General features: G+C 36.3%; 1 protein-coding gene across 2 annotated transcripts in view; it reads left to right on the top strand.

Moving 5' to 3' along the window:
• EML4 (EMAP like 4) overlaps positions 1 to 21,877 on the top strand; it is a 152,591-nt gene that overhangs the window by 50,894 nt on the left and 79,820 nt on the right. For both annotated transcript variants that reach the window (XM_060026735.1, XM_060026734.1), the window contains exon 2: positions 18,010 to 18,192. In XM_060026735.1, the coding sequence (XP_059882718.1) occupies positions 18,010 to 18,192 (183 nt within the window). The remainder of the gene's footprint in view (positions 1 to 18,009; positions 18,193 to 21,877) is intronic.

Here is a 21,877-nt window from a genome sequence, read left to right as displayed (position 1 = left end):
ACTAATAATCATATCATTTGGGTTATGTCTGTAATCTTATTATTTAGAAGTTACATTTTTGCCTTATGTTTAATAGGCTTACGTAGTAAGCTCTCCAGTTGCATTGCTTTTTAAAAAATTCTCATTGGTATTTTTCTTTTAACAGAAAAATAACTTGTTCCAGAGACCAGACCTTCTCCACCATTAAAAATTTTGGCTAACTTCCTTTTTCGGGTCCCACTATTTTCTGTATATATTTATCAGGACAACTGTTGTATAATACTCTATTGTATTTATTTGTTTACAGTTTCTCTCTCCCCCACTCATCCATGCTTCTTGGGTTTGGAGACCATCTTATTCAAACTCTTAACAATGAATGGCATATAATTACAAATTCACTGAATGTTAAAAGTGATTATCAAATAAATAACACATATTTTTGTGTTGTGTTTAATCTTTTCTGCTAATTCCAATTTAGTCTTTTTAACTTCCTGATGATGAAATGGAATTTAGTGAATAAATAATTAGTAAAATAATGTAGCATCTCTTTCTGCTGATGTTTGAGACTGTTTCAGGAAATCTTTGACCTATTTGGGTGCCTGACCACACAAATCTTACTAATCATTAAGAATTAAGGCAATCTAGGTGTGGGTTTACCAGACCTTTATTTTAGAATCTTAATAATTATTTTAGTTCTTACTTTCATTTTTTTTAAATGCCCTTTGGTGATTTATCTGTTAAATTTTCTGTAATTTTATATGTTAGGTGCTCTTAGCCTCATTTTAAAGATGAAGAAACTGGGGCATGGAGAAGTTTAAAAATTTGCCCAGGGTTATACATTTATTTTTTTAATTATTATTATTATTTTTATTTATTTATTTTTGGCTGTGTTGGGTCTTCATTGCTGCACACAGGCTTTCTCTAGTTGTGGCGAACGGGGGCTACTCTTCGTTGTGGTGCATGGGCTTCTCATTGCGGTGGCTTCTCGTTGCGGAGCATGGGCTCTAGGCATGCAGGCTTCAGTAGTTGTGGCACGTGGGCTCCAGTAGTTGTGGCTCGCAGGCTCTAGAGCTCAGGCTCAGTAGTTGTGGCGCACAGGCCTAGTTGCTTCGCAGCATGTGGGATCTTCCCGGATCAGGGCTCGAACCCATGTCCCCTGCATTGGCAGGTGGATTCTTAACCACTGCACTACCTGGGAAGCCCCCAGGGTTATACATTTAGTAAATGGCAAGGCCAGTTTTTGAATTCATAGAGTCTAAACCCAGCATTATATTCTTAAGCAGTGTATGCAAATTAGTTTTCAGTTACACATGAACTTTGTGTTCCAGGAACAGTTTTTTTAACAAAAACTAATATGGTAGAATAGTTTTCTTAAAAGCAAGACATGCTATATTTTCTACCAAGGCCAGTGATTTACCAGGAGTGTGTGTGTGTGTGTGTGTGTGCGTGCGTGCGTGCGTGCGCGTGCGCTTGAGAGAGAGAAAATGTGAGTAAATTTAGGACTAAATACCTGGAGAAAGCTATGAGTTTGTGAGAGGAGTTAAGGAGGGGAATAAAGTGGATTTTTTTAAAGAGAAATATAAGCATTTGAGCTCATTTACTTATGAAAATAAGAAAAAGAAACATCTAGTGGTGAAATAAATACGTCTGGGTTGAGGCACAGTAGTGCAAAAATATCCAACCTTTTGATCAGGCTAAATCTCTAAAACTGTGACAGCAGTAACAAAAATGTACTTCATTTTAGGCATGTTGTGGCAGAGAGAGGAGGAGGAGGGGGAGGAAAGGCAGCGAGATAGGTAGGTAGGTAGGTAGGTAGATGGTCTCAAAGTCCAGTTACAAAAGAGGGAAGGGGGATATTCAGAAAAAGAAGCTGAAAAAGGAAGAAGTATTTAAGGTAGTGAAGAAAATAGGAGAGAGATACCTATCTTTTCTATCATGTAGTCATTGGCTGAAATTGTTTCTTCTAGATCCTCCTCCCAGTTCAATGAAACTTCTCATGTGGGGGGTTTTGTTCTTCTAAAGCATCCTCCGTCTTCTGCATGTCACTAAGGTAATAGGGGTTTCTATCTCGTCCTTTGTTTTATCCTGTCTTTGCTGCTGGTTCTAAAGTACAGCCACGATAAATCAACCACTATTTGGAGAGTTACTGCTACATGTGGTACTTCCAGGTGTAGAGGAAAACAAAAAGAAATAACTTCTTCTCTAGAGGACTTTACAATCTAATTAGGGATTTAAAATGTAACTTTGTTAAAAGATGATTATAATATCCTGCATTGTGATGAGTCAGATGGTATAAACAATTCCACACTTAGCCACTCAGCTTAAGCTTTAACCAGCTCGGCTTAGCAGGTGACCTTGTCTCCTGCTTCACAAGATAAAAATTTAGGTATAAAAGCAAATATGTGGGGCTTCCCTGGTGGCGCAGTGGTTGAGAGTCTGCCTGCCAATGCAGAGAACACGGGTTCGTGCCCCGGTCCGGGAAGATCCCACATGCCGCGGAGCGGCTAGGCCCGTGAGCCATGGCCGCTGAGCCTGCGCGTCCAGAGCCTGTGCTCCGCAACGGGAGAGGCCACAACAGTGAGAGGCCCGCGTACCGCAAAAAAAAAAACAAACAAAAACAAATATGTGGGCCTGCTCTCATCTTCTCCCCTTCATTCTTAAATAAAAGTGTCCCTTCTTTTTTGCATTTTTTTAACATCTTTATTGGGGTATAATTGTTTTACAATAGTGTGTTAGTTTCCGCTTTATAACAAAGTGAATCAGTTATACTTATGTCCCCATATCTCTTCCTCCTTGCGTCTCCCTCCCTCCCACCTTCCCTATCCCACCCCTCTACGTGGTCACAAAGCACCGAGCTGATCTCCCTGTGCTATGTGGCTGCTTCCCACTAGCTATCTATTTTACATTTTGTAGTGTATATTTGTCCATGCCACTCTCTCACTTTGTCCCAGCTTACCCTTGCCCCTCCACGTATCCTCAAGTCCATTCTCTGTGTCTTTATTCCCGTCTTGACCCTAGGTCCTTCTGAATTTTTTAAAATTTTTATTCCATATATGTGTGTTAGCATACGGTATTTGTTTTTCTCTTTCTGACTTACTTCACTCTGTATGACAGACCTTAGGTCCATCCACCTCACTACAAATAACTCAATTTCATTTCTTTTTATGGCTGAGTAATATTCCATTGTATATATGTGCCACATCTTCTTTATCCATTCATCTGTTGATGGACACTTAGGATGCTTCCATGTCCTGGCTATTGTAAATAGAGCTGCAGTGAACATTTTGGTACATGTCTCTTTTTGAATTATGGTTTTCTCAGGGTATATGCCCAGTAGTGGGATTGCTGGGTCCTATGGTAGTTCTATTTTTAGTTTTTTAAGGAACCTCCCTACTGTTCTCCATAGTGGCTGTATCAATTTACATTCACACCAACAGTGCAAGAGGGTTCCCTTTTCTCCACACTCTCTCCAGCATTTATTGTTTGTAGATTTTTTGATGATGGCCATTCTGACCGGTGTGAGGTGATACCTCATTGTAGGTCTGATGTGCATTTCTCTAATGATTAATGATGTTGAGCATCCTTTCATGTGTTTGTTGGTGATCTGTATATCTTCTTTGGAGAAATATCTATTTAGTTCTTCTACCCATTTTTGGATTGGGTTTTTGTTGTTTTGTTATTGATCTGCATGAGCTGCTTATAAATTTTGGAGATTAATCCTTTGTCAGTTGCTTCATTTGCAAATATTTTCTCCCATTCTGAGGGTTGTCTTTTCATCTTGTTTATGGTTTCCTTTGCTGTGCAAAAGCTTTGAAGTTTCATTAGGTCCCATTTGTTTATTTTTGTTTTTATTTCCATTTCTTTAGGAGGTGAGTCAAAAAAAGGATCTTGCTGTGATTTATGTCATAGAGTGTTCTGCCTATGTTTTCCTCTAAGAGTTTGATAGTGTCTGGCCTTACATTTAGGTTTTAATCCATTTTGAGTTTATTTTTGTGTATTGTGTAGGGAGTGTTCTAATTTCATTCTTTTACATGTAGCTGTCCAGTTTTCCCAGCACCAATTATTGAAGAAGCTGTCTTTTCTCCACTGTATATTCTTGCCTCCTTTATCAAAGATAAGGTGACCCTATATGCATGGGTTTATCTCTGGGCTTTCTATCCTGTTCCAGTGATCTATATTTCTGTTTTTGTGCCATTACCATACTGTCTTGATTACTGTAGCTTTGTAGTATAGTCTGAAGTCAGGGAGCCTAATTCCTCCAGCTCCGTTTTTCTTTCTCAAGATTGCTTTGGCTATTCGGGGTCTTTTGTGTTTCCATACAAATTGTGAAATTTTTTTTCTAGTTCTGTGAAAAATGCCAGTGATAGTTTGATAGGGATTTCATTGAATCTGTAGATTGCTTTGGGTAGCATAGTCATTTTCACAATGTTGATTCTTCCCATCCAAGAACATGGTATATCTCTCCATCTATTTGGTCATCTTTAATTTCTTTCATCAGTATCTTCTAATTTCCTCATACAGGTCTTTTGTCTCCTTAGGTAGGTTTATTCCTAGATATTTTATTCTTTTTGTTGCAGTGGTAAATGGGAGTGTTTTCTTAATTTTTCTTTCAGATTTTTCATCATTGGTGTATAGGAATGCAAGAGATTTCTGTGCATTAATCTTGTATCCTGCTACTTTACTAAATTCATTGATTAGCTCTAGTAGTTTTCTGGTAGCATCTTTAGGATTCTCTATGTACAGTATCATGTCATCTGCAGTGACAGCTTTACTTCTTTTCTGATTTGGATTCCTTTTATTTCTTTTTCTTCTCTGATTGCTGTGGCTAAAACTTCCAGAACTATGTTGAATAATAGTGGTGAGAGTGGGCAACCTTGTCTTGATCCTGATCTTAGTGGAAATGGTTTCAGTTTTTCACCATTGAGGACAATGTTGGCTGTCCCTTCTTAAGGCTCGTCCTTTGGTCTGTGTTTTTTATTCTAGTCCTTCACATCGTCTCTAACACAAGAGCTTTGCTGCATGCCCTCTTGTGTTAGTACAGCTCACTTTCTCATCGGTTCCTTCCCCAAACCCTGTAAATGTTGAACAAAAACCCCTTCAACAACCTTGCACAACTCATTCCCCACCTCATTCCATTTTCCCCCTTTCCATCTTCAACCAGATTCCTTAAAAAGACTTCTTTACCTCCAAGTCACAATTCAGTACATTGCAGTCATGCTTCTTTCCCCATCACTCCACTGAAACTTCTCTGGTAAAGGTCTCCTAATAATTGCCAAATCCAGTGGACCATTTTCAGTCCTTGTCTTTTGATGTCCTTTCAGTCTTTGAAATTATTATTCTTTTCCTGAATCTATTATTACCTTTCTGACAGTTTTTATTCTGTGTTATTTGCACGTTCCTTTCCTTCTGGCTGCCCTGAAAATAACCTTGGCCCTATTCTCTTCTCACTCCCAGTCAATTCTAGTGACTCTAGCTATCAATTATATCCCAGTACAGTTTTCAAAAGTACGTCTCTAGTTTAGGCCTTTGTCTTAAGCCCAAGACCTAGTTATACTTTTGTTGCAGTGACCTCAAACTCAGCAGGTCCAAAAGTGCTCATCATTCTACTTCCTCATTTCCCCCAACCTTGTTTCTTTTCCTTTATTCCTAGCTCAGTGAATGTTATCTAACCATTTGCTCACTATTCCAAATAGAACAAGGAGACCCTCCCCTACTTTTCATCCCCTCATCCAGTCAGTGACCATATTCCATCAATCCTGCATCTCGAGTAGCATCTTTTAAGTGCGTCCTTTAATTTCTAATTTCTAGTAGGTAAAATTCCTTTTAATTCACCTCAGCATCTCGAAGAGATTCTGTACATCATAGTACTCAAATACTTGAATGTATGAGTAAGTGTTATGGAAAGATTGACTGTAATAGTAAAGAGAGAAGATGATTCTTGAGCAAAGAAAAACTAAGCTGAGATTAGGAACCACATACTTTCTGGCCTGACATCAAATTTTGATTTGAGAAGAAAGGAATGCCCAAGATATATATCTACAAATTAGTAGCAGTTTACAAATGGGAGGTGGTAAAAAGAAGCCCATGTACTGTAGTGTATGTATAAGGGGAGCCTTTTCGTTACGTACTAATTACAAAGCACTAGGTTGCAGAACTTCTTGACAGTCCTTCTCTAACCTTAGGAGTCTGTGAGCAGTCATTTAATTGGGCTGCATTTGTTGTAAAGAAGAGTAGTTGAGACCTAAATTATAAAACTATAGTCTTACATTTGTCTGTTGACTGAAGAGAAACAATAAAGTACAATCTGCTTCAGAGCTTCTCACCAATCAATAGCAAGAATTTGAACTCCGTCCTAGTCTGTGCCTAGCATTACATTTCCTTTGTATCATTATATTTCCCATTCTGTCTGCTTTTATTCATCCTACTTGGTATCCCCTATTTGTTTCAGACACATTACACACACCCCAGCCCATTTAATTCCTATTAATCTTCCAAGTAGCTCCTGTATTTTGATGAATCTGTACCAGGTATTAATCTATAGAGAAGAACTTTCCCGAGTCTCACTTTAGGAAACACTCTTGATGGTTCCCACTTTCTTCTGTAAATATTAATCTAGGTCATTTTGCTTCATTCCTCTGTCTTTTATCAGCTTTGCTTTTAGTTTATCCTCATCTCAATCTTTGTAGCATAGCTCTTAATGTTCAGTTTGGTTTAGGTTTTATCCATTTGCAGTATTGTGTGTGTGGGTGTGTGTGTTTATAGTAGTCCAGTTGTTTCTGTTTTACTTTGGTTTGGTTTAAATTTGCTTTTCTTAATTATAAATATAAAGCTTAAAAGCAACAAACTGAAGAGATGATCTGTCAGTAGCTTTGTTTTGACACTTATCTCCATGTATTTGTTCTTTAATTAGCTTTAGAAGTAGTTATCAAAAGAATAAATACACGTTTCATTCATTAACTTTCACCTGCTTTTACATGGTTTTATAAGAGAGACTAAAGATATTTATAATTTCAGTTCCCTTATACTTTTACATTATTGTAAGCATATGTGGTTTGATATCAGAATATCTGTCCAGATGTAAACCATTATAGGTTACTACTAATACAGTTGTATTATTTTAAAATAATTTGGAAAATTAGTGAATTAAGAAAAGGGACTATTCTCATTGTTAATTGTATTCATTATCTTACTCTAGTGAAATGGTTGTAATAAATCAGACATGTTACACTTAGGTTTTAAAAATTAATGAAAAGTGATCATTCTTTTAGTTTCTTTACAGTTCATGTGGATTTCATTTTATTTTAAACAAAAGCAAAAGGAAAAAGGAAATGTGACTTGCCACTTTGCACACACATTGTTTATTTAATTTCCTAGTAGAGAAATATACTCATTTGGGGGGCTTTAACTGTTATTTATAGAAACTATTTAATATGTTTTAGTTTCAGAAAGCAAAAACTGGGTTTTGCATTTGAAGCAGTTGTACCTTACTCTTAACCAATTGAAAGAAGATCAGAAAAGTAGTGCCTGAGGACAACCAAATAATTGTAGTGAATATTCATGTGGTGCATTAAAAATGTGTTTCTGCCTGTGCCTGGAATTTAGCCACTCCCCAAAGCAGCCCAAGTTTTTTTTTCTGTATCTTTACCCTCCTTTTGCCTGCGTGCTCTGTTTCCTCTCTCTCCTTCAGTTTCTTTGTCTCTCTTTATAAATAAGTAGAAAACTTTTCTTTAGATCAGAGAGCAAAGGGGCAGGAGAACTATCTTAAGAAGTTTTTATTTGTGCCAACATAGAAGTGCTTGGTGGTAGGCCATCTGGATCGGGAGGATTTCCTCAGAATGTAAAGTATGTCGTGAGATTTAGAGAGCTGGGATTTGCTCTGGAACTATCTGGGAAGGCAGCAGGAAACGTAGACAGAACTGGTTTATACTGCTTGTAACGTAGGTGGCAAGAATGGAAGACCGCTTGCCTGGTCTCGCTTCAGTGTGTGCTTCCTCTACATTTAGGAGCTTCTGCACTGGTAACGTATCTTTCCTTTCCTGGGGATTCAGACTTGTGTCACAAACTTTACTACTCGTGACAAAAGAAATCTGAGGATGTGGGAATGCATCTAGGTCTCTTCTGTCCCTCCCCTTCTCCTTCCTTTAAATGTATGTGTCAATAATGGCATAAATATTTGCCTACCTACTTTTATAAAGTACTTAAGACTGTACCCCCTTTATAAGCAAATATATCCTGTTGTAAGGGCAGAATGGGCTTTGTTCAACTTGTTCTTTCCCTGCGCCCCGCCCCCCAAAAGACAGTCATTATATTATTTGTGAGGAAAAAAATTAAAACAGTTTTTAGTGGAAAATAGTAAAAAAATAAAAGCGCCTCTCAAATAATAAGAAATCAGAATTGTGTAATTAAGCTTGACTTCTGCTTCTGTGAAGTCTAACCAAAAAACATCAAAAGCAGAATTATCCGATTATCTGTTTTTAATTTTGTTTTAAGTGAGACTTTGAAAAAAGTCTTAATTGTGAATGAATCCTAGCGATAGAACAAAGTAAAGTCCTTCCCTGGGACTAGCCTTCATGTCCGGAGTGCTGTAGCAAAAGTGGTTTTATATTTTATTTAACTCAATTTCTTATATAATTTATGCCAGCAGGGGAATTTTTAGTAAGAATATCTTACAAGGAAAAACAAACTTAAGTTTTTAAAAGTAGAAAATATAAGTTAACATTGTTTGTGTTATTCAGTTGAAGACAAATTAGATAGTCTTATTTTCATATAATATTGCTAGGTGGAGGTAATTAATATTGTCATTTATTAGAGAAATAAAATATCCAAGCTTTAACAGTTAAAATGCCTTATTTAATTAAAACTTCTTTGAGAGAAAAATTTGACTTTTAGAAGTAGAATATTAAGATAAATAGGAAACATTAATTCCTGCATAAATATATCTTTCTATGAGCTGTTTTTATGAATATATTTTCTTATGGTTTATTTCCAAAAGTAGATTTTAGCTGTTCTAGAATACATAATTCATAACTTTTTGATATAATACTTAAATATTTGTCTTGATGAGACAATATTTGAAGATAACTAATTCCATTTTAAAACAAAGAAAAAACCATTTAAGTTGCTAAATGCTTTCTGATTGGAATTTACTAATGTGACAAATCAGTTGTGATTTTGTTTTGTTCTTTTGAAGAAATGATGTTTAAAGACCCGATTTTCCTTAGGGTGTATTGTTTTGATTTTTGTGACTCTTATTAGCTTGAGAATATTTCTTTCAAACATTATGAGATGTATACTTTTACAGAAATGTTTTCATTCACTATGCATAAAAATCTACATGTTAACCAAACTTGTATTGAAAATTTGGGTGCGTTACTAAGTAGGATTACATCACAGCCTGAATTAGCTTTGCTTTTCTTTACTGAGAAAATAGTTTAGGTTTTTTTTTTTTTGGTTATTTATTTATTTATTTATATTTTTGGCTGCCTTGGGTCTTTGTTGCTGCGTGCGGGCTTTTCTCTATTTGCGGCAAGCGGAGGCTACTCTTCCTTGCGGTGTGTGGGCTTCTCATTAGGTGGCTTCTCTTGTTGCAGAGCATGGGCTCTAGGCGTGCAGACTCAGTAGTTGTGGCTCATGGGCTCTAGAGCGCAGGCTCCGTAGTTGTGGTGCATGGGCTTAGTTGCTCCGCGGCATGTAGGATCTTCCTGGACCAGGGCTCGAACCCGTGTCCCCTGTATTGACAGGCAGATTCTTAACCACTGCACCACCAGGGAAGCCCCAATAGTTTAAGTTTTATTTACAAAGAATTTTGCTTTTTTTGCAGAAAATTCATCTAAAGTAAAAGTATAAGTAAGCAAAATCCTCTGAAATCCCACTTGCCAGAGACATACCTCCAGTCTCTCTATACATCTGTAGGTGTATGTATGCCTGTGGATATACAGTTCTACACAGATACAACTACACTATAAATGTTGCCTGCAATTTTTTTCTTTATAGTATGTTGTTACTCCTAGTTAACTTTCTTATTTACGATTTTAAATATATACCATCCTTTTTAAGAGCTCCGTAGTGTACCGTAATACAACTGTTTATTTAATCAGTTCCCCATTGATAGTCCTTTAGGTTAGTGCCCTCACTTTTTTTAACTGTAAACAATGCATGGTGTTGTTACTAGTTTCTCATGGTTCTTTACCCATATTAGCTCTTCTAATCCTCGCCACTACCATTCTACCCATTAAGGCCTGCCCAGTGTCTTAACATAAGTGCTTTAGGAAGGGGAGATCAGAGACTGTTTTTAATTTTTTTTTTTAATATTTGTTCTTTGGATGGTATTATATCTCATATCATATACCTTTTTGAGATGGACTTTTTTTTCCCCAAAGGTTCATAGGTAACAGCTAATCTTACGGTCATTCCATTAGCCCTCAAAGCAGTCATAAAAACCACCTGGTTTAGTTGTTTTTATGACACAGAACCTCAGGGTTCTTTGGAAGTACAACTCTATCTGTTTTATCTGTTTTGGGATTTAATTTGCAAAAATGGTTTCATTGTTCTTAAAAAAAAAAGTGAGTAATTATATAGTCTAGTCATCCACGTTCCCCATCCTCTCTCAGAAGAGAAAAATCACTAACTTCCACCTCAAAAAAGTATAATACAGTATATGTTTTAATTGTCTTTATGACATAGATGTTCCATTACCTGTGGAGGCCTCCCTGTACTATCCCCTGCCCTATACCATTAGAAGTAACTATTGTCATAAATTTTGTATATGTCATTCCCTTGCTCTGTGGTTTTGTTCTAAGCAATATATTATTTACTTTTGTGTTTTTTGAACTTTATGTAAAGTCCGACTTGCCTTTTACACTCATTATTATATTCCTGAGATTTATACATGATGTTTCATGTAGCCATAGTTTATTTTTACCACTTTGTAGTATTCTGTTGAATGTTTATATCACAATTTATTTACACATTTTATAGTTAATGGTTTGTTTCTATTGTGAACTTTTATAGTTCCAGTTTGTTTCTATTGTGAACTTTGCTGTTGTGAACATTATTGAACATTTCTGTTGGTGTATATATGCAAGAGCAGAGGTTGGGAAACTATGCCTGGCAGGCCACCTGTTTTTGTTTGTTTGTTTGTTTGTTTGTTTTTGTGGTACGCGGGCCTCTCACTGTTGTGGCCTCTCCCATTGCGGAGCACAGGCTCCGGACACGCAGGCTCAGCGGCCACGGCTCACGGGCCTAGCTGCTCAGTGGCATGTGGGATCTTCCCGGACCGGGGCACGAACCCGCGTCCTCTGCATCGGCAGGAGGACTCTCAACCACTGCGCCACCAGGAAAGCCCCTCCAGGCCACCTGTTTTATAAAAAAAGTTTTATTGGAACATAACCACACAATCATTTATGTACTTATAGCTGTTTTTGTGTTACAAAGGCAGATTTGAGTAGTTGCTACAGAGATGATGTGGTCTGCAGAGCCTAAAATATTTACTGTCTGGCCCTCACAGAAAAAGATTGCCAACCCTGCTGTAGGTCAGGGTCTATACACCCAGGAGGGGAATTGCTGGGTCATAGAATGTGTGCATCTTCAGTTTTACCAGATGATGCCAAAGTTGGTGTTACTTTTGTTTTTGTTTTTTAATCTCAAAGTCTTGAAACAGTTTACCGCCTACCAGTAATATATGAGAATTCACATTACTCTGTATCCTAGGGAATACTTGATATTGTCATGCTTAAAATTTTTTGCCTGTTTGGTGAGCATAAAATAGTGTTTCATATGGTTTTAATTTAATTTTCCTTTTCAAGATTATTAATGAGGTGCTTGAGCCTCATTTCATATGTTCATTGGCCATTTATGTTTTCTTTTCCATGAGGTGTTTAGTCAAGACTTTTGCCAGTTTTTCTGTAGGATTGTCTTTCTGATTGATTTGTAGGAATTCTGTATTCAGGATCCTAATCCTTTATCACTTGGTAAGTGTAAGAACTATTCCTCGTTTGTGAATTGCTTTTTCTCTTTACTGTGTCTTTTAGTGGACATGTATTCTGAATTCTAATGTAGTTTCAATATTTACTTTTATGGATAGTGCTTTTTGTATCTTGTTTAGGAACCTCCTCTCTACTTGCAGGATATGAAAATATTCTCTATTATTTTTCTAAAGGTTTTATAATTTTGCCCTTAATTCTTTAATCTGTTTGGATTTGATTTTCATGTGTGGTGGAGATAGGGACTTCAATATACTGAATTTTAATGAATTTGTGAATTTTAATTTAACTTGGGAAGTTCCGCCATTATTTCTTCACATATTTTTTTCATCTAGGATCTTTTTCTCCTCTTCCTCTGGGACTCCAGTGACACAAATATTAGGCCTGAGGCTGTGTCCATTTTTTTCTCTGTGTTTAAATTGTATACATCATATATATAATCTATTTGCATATAATATACATACATAATATAAATTTTTTAATAGAAGAGGTCCTAATTTCAGAGATTATTTTTTCTTCTTATAAACAGTTCAAAAGGATTGGTTATCCAATATCCCATAATGTAGGAAATTAGATTAGAAAGGAGTATTGCTATAGACTGTCATAGTTAATACTAACTGCAAAGAAAGAAGCAGAAAAGGTATGAAGAAAGATTATAAGTTTGAAAATGTACTTTAAATTATTTAATTAGGAATATAATGGCCTCCAGGGTGTCATTTTATCACAGTGCTTGCAGCACAAAGTAATATTTTCAGTGAAGACTGAGTCATCTAGAAGTTGCTGTGTTATAATTATATGCCCTTGTTAAGAAGACAGGAAAATAAGTGATCCATTTTAGAAAGATTTACATAAAACCATTGATATTCAAAAGATGCTAGAATGTATAGGCATGCCTCGTTCTGATGTGAGGCTGGGTAGCCAACTTTTAGATATTTGTAATAGAATATCTCTGCAAAGGTAACATGTATTTCTTGACAGTTTAGAAGACAAATTAACTGTGATTCACTGTAGTAAAAGCATGAGTGACTACTGTTGTAGTTTTAAAACTGTCATATTGGATATGAAAGTTTACTAGTTACTTTTTTTTTTTTTGGCTTGCGTCTCTAATAAAAGAGACCTTACTTATGCCAATAAATAGATTAGACTGATGGAAAAGAAGTTTATGGACTTCTTTCTCTTTTCTCTCTTTCTTCCTTTCTTTTTTATTTCCCCCCTTAATGAGTTTAATAACCCTTGGCAATTTATTTGTAGTTCATATTTTAACCCTCAAGGCTAGAAACTATTTTGAGAAGGAGCAAGGAAATAAGAGACTACCACAGTATAAGGAAAAGGAATCAATGTACTTGCATCAAGAAGGGGGAGTGGAATTAAGCCCCCAGAAAATAGATACATTTACTGAACATATGTATTCTTAAAAAGTTTATTGTGAATGCCCATGTGGTACATTAGAGATTGGGAGAGAAAAACATAACAAAGTTTTGAAAATGGAAGGAGCAAGAGCGATGGGTTCTATTGAGTCATCTGAGGAAGGAGCGCTAACTCCAGTTTGCTGCGTGCCCAGGAGTAACTCACCTAATTTCACAGTCTTAGTTTACTTATCTATAAAATGGCAGTAGGGGCTGTTGATATTTAAGATAGTCTCTGTTCTAGCTTTTATAATCAATGAATGCAAATTTAAGTTAATTGCCTTATGCTCTGATATGTTCCTTTATGAAATTGGAGTACTGTGTCTGAAGGAAACTTGCTTTAAGAAATTAAGCTTCAGAAGCACTGTATATTAGCTTAAATATAAGTTTAAATAACATATGAAAAGTAACATATGATACATTTTTGTGAAATTCAAATAATATAGAAATACACTAAAAAGCAAAAATTTCCCTTTACCCTTATCCTTCTAATCTCACTTTCCGAGTCAAAAGTAACCCAATTACCAGTTTGATGTGTATGCTTCTAGACTTTTTTCTATGTGTACATTACATACATATATAAATACGAAGTTTTTTGTTTATTTTTTAGAAGTATGTTTCGGTGTGTGTGTGTTTCAATAGATTATTTAGTACATGTTGTTCCCCAATTTGCTTATTTACTCCACTTGAGTCGTCTTATAGATCTTTCAAACTTCTGGTTTATATACTTATTGTTTTTAATTGCATGGCTTTCTGTGGTGTGAACATATAGCTTATTAACTCCATCCAGGGACTTTAGGTCATTTCCAATTTTGTAGCAATAATAAACAGTGTAGTAAAGAACACCACTATACAAAATAGTAACTTACTGAACCCTCACTGTATGACAGTGCTGTGCATTATTTCACCTAATAATCTCAAACCTGAGATAAGTACTAATTAGCATGAAAAAATTACATGAGGAAACCAGTCACAGAGCTGGTAAGTAGCAAACAGATTTATTCAGGCAGTGTAACACCAGAATTTATGCACAATTCTACTTGCCTCTGAAAAGGTGAAGGGCCAAGATATTAGGATATTACAGGGTTTCAGGGCTATAATCAACTACTATGCCACTTTGCATCTCTGTTGTTGCTGTTGCTTTAGCTTGAGTGACCCTGTAATTGATCATTCAAACTGGGAAAATTTAGAGAGAAAGAAGGAACGTTACAATATTTTTACTGAGATAGCAGACATGTTTGTCCTGGACAAATCGAGACACGTGAACACCTTACTCCTAGCCTAGGCCACCTTCACCTTTCACACGGGTTACTGCATTACCCTCCTGCCTGTTCTCCTTACATTTACTCTTATTCTGTTCCAATCCATTCTCTCACAGAAACCAAAATAACCTTTTTAAAACAGAAATCTGATTATATCACTTCATAGTTTAAACCCTGTCTGGCTTTGTGAAAGAATATATTTATTCGGTCCTCCTGTGATTATTGTTAAGATGCAGCATGAAATAGAGTAAAGGGCACTTAAACTGAGTCAGGAGTCCTCTGTTTGAGTTTCAGATATCAAGACTAGTTTGGTGACCTTGGGCAAGCTATTTAACTTCTCAAGCTGTTTCCTCAAATACAAAATACAGATAGACTGAGGAGAGGGATGAGGTCATAAACAGGAAAGGTACTATATAAATGCAGGACATTGTTAATAGTTAACTTTTTGCTTGTTATGGCCTTTGAAAAATTGTCCTTGTATCTTATCACAGTATCTAGCAGGTTGTGGTAGGATTTTTACAAGCTGAACCACCTTTCATGTGACTGTCCAAGTTTTACAAAATAAAAACTTTAGTCATTTTTTAAAAAATCAAAGTCTGTAAAAGTTAAGTGACTTACCAAAAGTAAAAGCTAGTTACCATGCTGGTACTAAAACCCAGGACTATACCCTTGGCATTATAGTCTGATAATCTTTCCACTAGCCTTTGCTGCCTTCTCAAAAGAATTAAGGAGATCATGTGTTTATAAAAATCACATAAATATTTTACCTGTGATTATAATTTAGATATATAACCCACCTTTCATAAATTAAGAACAATTTAGAAAGGCATATCTGTATAATTTACTGACTTAATCAGGACCTTTGGCTTACAAGTGATGGCTTGTAAAAAGAGAGTTTATTAGGTTACATAATTAGCTAAAAGAAATATTAGAGTAGCTCTCAGAATTGAAGGTCCAGGGCTTCAGAGACTAGAACTGGAACTCAGGGCAGACAAGACTCTTTATCACTGACAGCCCTAGGTCTGTGTGTCCTTATAGTTGATAAACCAAGAAGGATGGGCTACACCTCTCTCTCTCTCTCTCTGAAATTTGGGAGGACTCCATTTGGCCTAACCCATATCTCACAACCATTTTATACTAGTATTAGGTTGAAGCATATGAAATTACCAATAGTCCTATTTTTACCAACTAAAAAGGTCACTTCCTTTGCTTCAACCTATTAATAGTGCAGGGTGGTAGAGAGGAGAATGAGGCATCCTAGATTGACAGCCCTAATGGAACCTCAAAAACTGGTGGAGTTCCACAAAACAGCTGGTGTTCTCCTACCAGAAGAAGGAAAATAGGAAAGTATTCTGGGCAGACAAATATAATAGTAACCATAGTGTAACACACATACAGAGTATGGATTAGCTAGAATTCAGCTAGAACACTCTGGAAATGAAAAAGACCTCAAATATAAAAACTTCTAAAAGAAGAAGCTGAATTGTTCTTATTAGTCCTTTTCTTAAGCATCTCAAAGTTTGACATATCTGCCTTTTATGTAATACATGGGCCCAAAGCTCTCAAATGATACTTTTTGTACTTTGAAGTTGTGTGTTAAACATTTATTGAATGTCGGACATGTCCTGGGTACCTTCCTCATAACAATATTTAAAGACAAAGAAACTGAGGTTCAAAGAGGTAAAATAACTTTCCTAAGATTACACAACTGATTAACTATGGTACTAGAATTTGAAGTCTGAATTGAAGATAAAACCCAACTTTTCCTTCCATTCCAGTACTTCTCCAAATATTGTCATTGAAATACCTCTAAAGACAGAAGAGAGTACATATGTATGCCTGAGCTGTCTGTAGGCATATAAAGTCTTAAATATGAATATGTTTAGGCATATAAGGTCTTAAATATGAATATGTTTACTGCTCCATAATAAAGGGTGATAACTTTAGTTTTAAAATGCTGAGGGTTTTGTTGTTGTTATTTTATTTATTTATTTTTTTTGCGGTACGCGGGCCTCTCACTGTTGTGGCCTCTCCCGATGTGGAGCACAGGCTCCAGACGCGCAGGCTCAGCGGCCATGGCTCACAGGCCCAGCCGCTCCACGGCATGTGGGATCCTCCCAGACCGGGGCACGAACCCGTGTCCCCTGCATCGGCAGGCGGACTCTCAACCACTGCGCCACCAGAGAAGCCCTGTTGTTGTTATTTTTAACTCAAACTTTGAGTTAAATTGTCTGCTTAAGATGTCTGACACATTATCTCAATATGAGAAAAATGGCACACTATGTGTGTGAATGACTGACCCAGTATATCTCACTTAGGTCAAACCATTCTTCTGTGAGAACCTAATTTCCCCCCTGAATTTTCCTGCTTATAGTGAATTAGCCAATAGCAATTGATCTTTTATAAACATTTGGATTCAGATTGATCTAACAAAGTAGTGTACTCTCAAGTTACATAGCTTTGGAAGTAGTTTGTAATTGCTGTGTTACAGCCGAACTTTATTTTGTCGTTGTTCTTGTTACATACCTAAGGCAGATATTAGCTATGTGCTGTATAGAAACCACCTTTTTTTTTAAAGAGAGGTTGAGGCATTGGGGAGAGAGAAGGAGCAGCAACAAGTCTTTTACTAATTATGTAGCCATATTTGGGGGGGGAGATTCGGAGTATAATAATAAAGATAGAAGTAAAGAATGCTTTCTGATCATTGATGCTGAATCTGATACATAAAGCAAAATTGAAGTGATTTGTACTCCTTATTTTCATAAATAATTATGATAATGATATAATAAGTAAGAAGGATGCTTTTGGGCTTCCCTGGTGGCACAGTGGTTGAGAGTCCGCCTGCCGATGCAGGGGACACGGGTTCGTGCCCCGGTCCGGGAAGATCCCACATGCCGCGGAGCGGCTGGGCCCGTGAGCCATGGCCGCTGAGCCTGCGGGTCCGGAGCCTGTGCTCCGCGGCGGGAGAGGCCACAACAGTGAGAGGCCCGCGTACCGCAAAAAAAAAAAAAAAAAGAAAAGAAGAAGGATGCTTTGAATAGTTTACAGTCTTGCAAGTTTCCAAATGTCTACAGAGTGATATATTTAGGGAACATTTTGGTGAAAAAACTATTAAGGTGATGGTATAATATATGGAAAATTTGACTATGGGAAAATTTTCATAATTTTAATTACATGTCAGCTGTATTAACTTTTACTATTTTAGATTAGTTCAAGTAGCTATGAAAATCTTTACAGAAATTAATCTGTGCAAAAACAATTTTTTTTTCAATTTTTCTCATCTTTTAAAAGACTTATCTGGTATAGTTTTTCTTATATGTCATTAGATTCTTTCTTAAGAAGTTTACTTTAAAAATATTCCATATTTTCTTTTCTTTATAGATGATAGTATTTCTGCTGCAAGTACTTCTGATGTTCAAGATCGCCTCTCAGCCCTTGAGTTACGAGTTCAACAACAAGAAGATGAAATCACTGTGCTAAAGGCAGCTTTGGCTGATGTTTTGAGGCGTCTTACAATCTCTGAAGATCATGTAGCCTCAGTGAAAAAATCAGTCCCAAGTAAAGGTAATTAAGTGTGTTGTAAGTAGGAAGAGTTTTGCTTTTTGCAACATTTTCTTTGAAATAATATATTAAACGTGTATTTTTTCAGTGACATTAAGATTGGTAATATAAAACTATAGTTTCTCTTTTGGATTACTTATGACTATAGTTTATTTTCCATTTCCTTTTTCTTCATCCGTAAGAAATTCTGAAAGTTTATTATTTTAAATTGGGAATTTTGGGGTAATGCCACTGATTGTACTTACTGGCTTTTATGTCATAGTGTTTGTGTGAATTTAGTATCTTTCAACTACATAACAAACTTACTGAGTGCAGAGGGGGTGGGATGAACTGGGAGATTTGGATTGACATATATACACTAATATGTATAAAATTGATAACTAATAAGAACCTGGTGGCGCAGTGGTTAAGAATCCGCCTGCAAATACAGGGGACACGGGTTAGAGCCCTGGTTTGGGAAGATCCCACATGCTGCAGAGCACCTAAGCCCATGCGCCACAGCTACTGAGCCTGCGCTCTAGAGCCCGTGAGCCACAGCTATTGAGCCCTCGTGCCACAACTACTGAAGCCCACGCACCTAGAGCCCGTGCTCCACAAGAGAAGCCACCACAATGAGAAGCCCGTGCACTGCAACAAAGACCCAACACAGCCAAAAAATAAATTAATTAAAAAGAAAAAGAGAACCTGCTGTATAAAATAAAATTAAATTCAAAATTAAATTTACTGAGGGCAGGAACTGGATCATCTTTTTGTGTCTCCCATAGACTTCACATTGTATGTTGAACATAGCAGGTAGGCACTCATACTTTTTAAATGAACTCTCTTATCATTACAGAAAGGATTTAAAGCATTATAGTTCATATAGCTTCATTCTAAGCCTGTGGTCATTAGTCAGCAGAATCATGAAGAATTTAATTTAAACTCTGAAACTTACTGCCAACCCCAGTTCAATGGAAATTTTAACTTCTAGACATTGGGGATTTTCACAGACTGGAATAAACTGTTATCAGGACCTTGTTACTCTGAGTTTGGAGCAGATGTCATGTAGCTTTTCTCTTCTTCCAGCCACCCAGAAGGAATCTTAAATTCTTTAACATTAATCAAACAGTCAAACATATCATTTCATATATCTCACTGATTTCTTGGTAGAGAAGAGTAGATGGACATAGGCATGATTATCCCCATTTGGCAATGGGAAAAGGAAAAGATTCATCAGCTTACCTCTCTACTGTAATATGTCAACGCAGATGATTAACCTAGGGAGGAGTCTTACATAACTTCTAGGTTTTAGCTGGAGATTAGATAGTTAACCAGAATATGAGGAGCAGATGTGGAAGAAAGATTATGAATTCAGTTTCTGAATGTTGAGTTTGAGGTATGTGTGGTGTATAGATAGATACCTGTTGATAGCTGAATTATAGGTCTAGTGCTCAGGCTAGTCTTGGTTAGGAATAAAAATTTGGGAATGTTCAGCTTATGGATGATAGTTGAAGCCATAGAAGGAGGATGTAAAACAAGAAAGTGGCTCAGGGTAGTTCTTTCAGGAGCTCCAATATTTCAGCATAGCAAAGAAAGAGTGATTCATGTTGCCAGCTGCTACAAAAAGGTCAAGTAAAACAAAGACTGAGAGGTGACCATTGGATTTGACATTTATGAGAATATTAGAAACCTCTCCAAAAGGAATTTTAGTGGAGTGATAGGATTACAAATCTAATTGCAGTATTTTGAGAAGCAGGAATTGAGGAGAACTCTGGAATTAAGAGCAGCAACTGTAGCCAGCCACTTTTTTCAGAAAATTAACCTGAGCGGGGAAGAGGGTAGTAGAAGAGGATGCTAAATCGAAGACCAGTTTTAATTATTTTTATTTTTAAGACATTATAGACTGTAGCAGAAAAATACATTGAGGACAAAAAGGCAGCAGAGAGGAAGATGATGTTGGTGAGGGAGGGGTGGTGGTAATTGAGGCAAGTTTCCTGAGAGTTTGAGAAGGGATGTTAGAGCAAGTTAAAAACTATTAGTCTTAGATGGAAAAAAGACTACTTCTGAATATTGAGATATCCATTCCAATAGAATGGAAAGAGATAAAACTAAGTGGAGATTGATATATATTCACAGTTGTCAGGGCTAGAAGTTTCATTCCTTATCACTTTCTCCTCAGGAGATAGTGATGCCATTTAGGAAAGTAAGGCAGTTCCTTGCTGGTGAAAAAAAAAGGCAGTCGACATTTGGAATGGTAAGAGAGTAGAAAATGGAAGGCCACAGACATGAAAGAAATGCTCAGGGACCCTGAGGGTACTGGCTACCGAGTTGTGAAACTTTGAGGGAGGGGCATTCATTCTGCCTGGTTTTCTGATTCCCATTCTCATACCTCCCACCCTCCAGCACTCCAGGCCTTTGTGTTAATAGTGGGGAGTTAGATAGCAGGATGGTTCTTTTCCATTACTGGTTAGTAGGATAAATGTGTCAGTGGCATGGGATAAGTAAGGGACCTGAGAGTTTGGCAAAAGACTTGATTGAAACCACTTTGGTTAATAATGTTATAAGTGAGTTTTTAATTTTTTGAGAACCAACTTTGAGGATTGCCAAGATCAAGCCAGGGAAAAAAAACTTATTTGGTTATAAATTGATTTTTCTAAGAGAATTCTAGAGTTGTTAGAGTATTAATGTATACGGGCTTTACAGGGAAGGTAAACTGTACGTAAAGAGAGAAGAACAGGTTTCTATAATTAATACGTGTACCCTCAGGTTCTGGCTCTATATTAAAGTATTTTTAAATCCTATAAGACAAAATGATATAGTATTTGGTTATTATCTCATTTTAAAAGCTTATTTTAAATAATTTGTATTAACCTACAATTTAAAAAAATTTTATTACGCTAAAACAGTAGTACATTATAATCTTGTGTTGAGAAAAAAACGTTTTCTCTCATTGTTTATTTACTAAGGTATTTCAGTAAAGAAATATTTATAGAGAAATTTAAAGACTGCTCTTTTTTTAATTTGGCATGCAGACGATATTTTGTATGACACATCAGTTCCTTAGCACCTACCTGTTTCAGTTTCATGAAGTACAAATACAGTTTAAATAGCTGGAGTTCCTATCCCCTAGGAACATACTTTCTGTAAGTTGTCTTTTTCTAGTTGTCATTCATAAATCCTTTGTCTGTAAAGTGAATTTAGAAACAGTTTTGTTACAGGCTCTTTAGTGGAGATTTATCCAGTTCTGGAGCCACCTGCAGCTTCTACATTGGAACATTTTCTTTCCACATAGTACCGGCTCTTACTTCTTATTAATAACTTTATTAATTAGAGAGATACTAAGTTCCTTTCCATTAATTCTATGTCATAAGTTTACTTTGACTGCCATTCTTATAATATGCTGATGTGGTTCACATTTTGAAATGGAGTCCACTAGTGAATATTCTTTAAGTTACTTTGTTACCTTAGACACAGACTTTGAATTGCTGGATATAAAATGGATTGCTGGGGAGAAGATTGATTATATAATAATTTGGGGAAATATTATTTAAGAAATGAGCATAATTCATTAAGGATTAACCACTGGATTTCCCATTAGTGAAAAAACTTGCCTGACCAGTTATGTTCTGTAATATTGATATTAACACATCAAGAGAAATACATATTTAAAGTTTTGTTAATTTTATTATTTGCAATTCTAAACAGCTTT

The sequence above is a fragment of the Delphinus delphis genome, chromosome 12 (genome assembly GCF_949987515.2).
Source record: "Delphinus delphis chromosome 12, mDelDel1.2, whole genome shotgun sequence".
Taxonomy (NCBI): domain Eukaryota; kingdom Metazoa; phylum Chordata; class Mammalia; order Artiodactyla; family Delphinidae; genus Delphinus; species Delphinus delphis.
The sequence above is the reverse complement of the archived record's forward strand: the minus strand, read 5'-3'. Positions and strand labels throughout refer to the sequence as shown.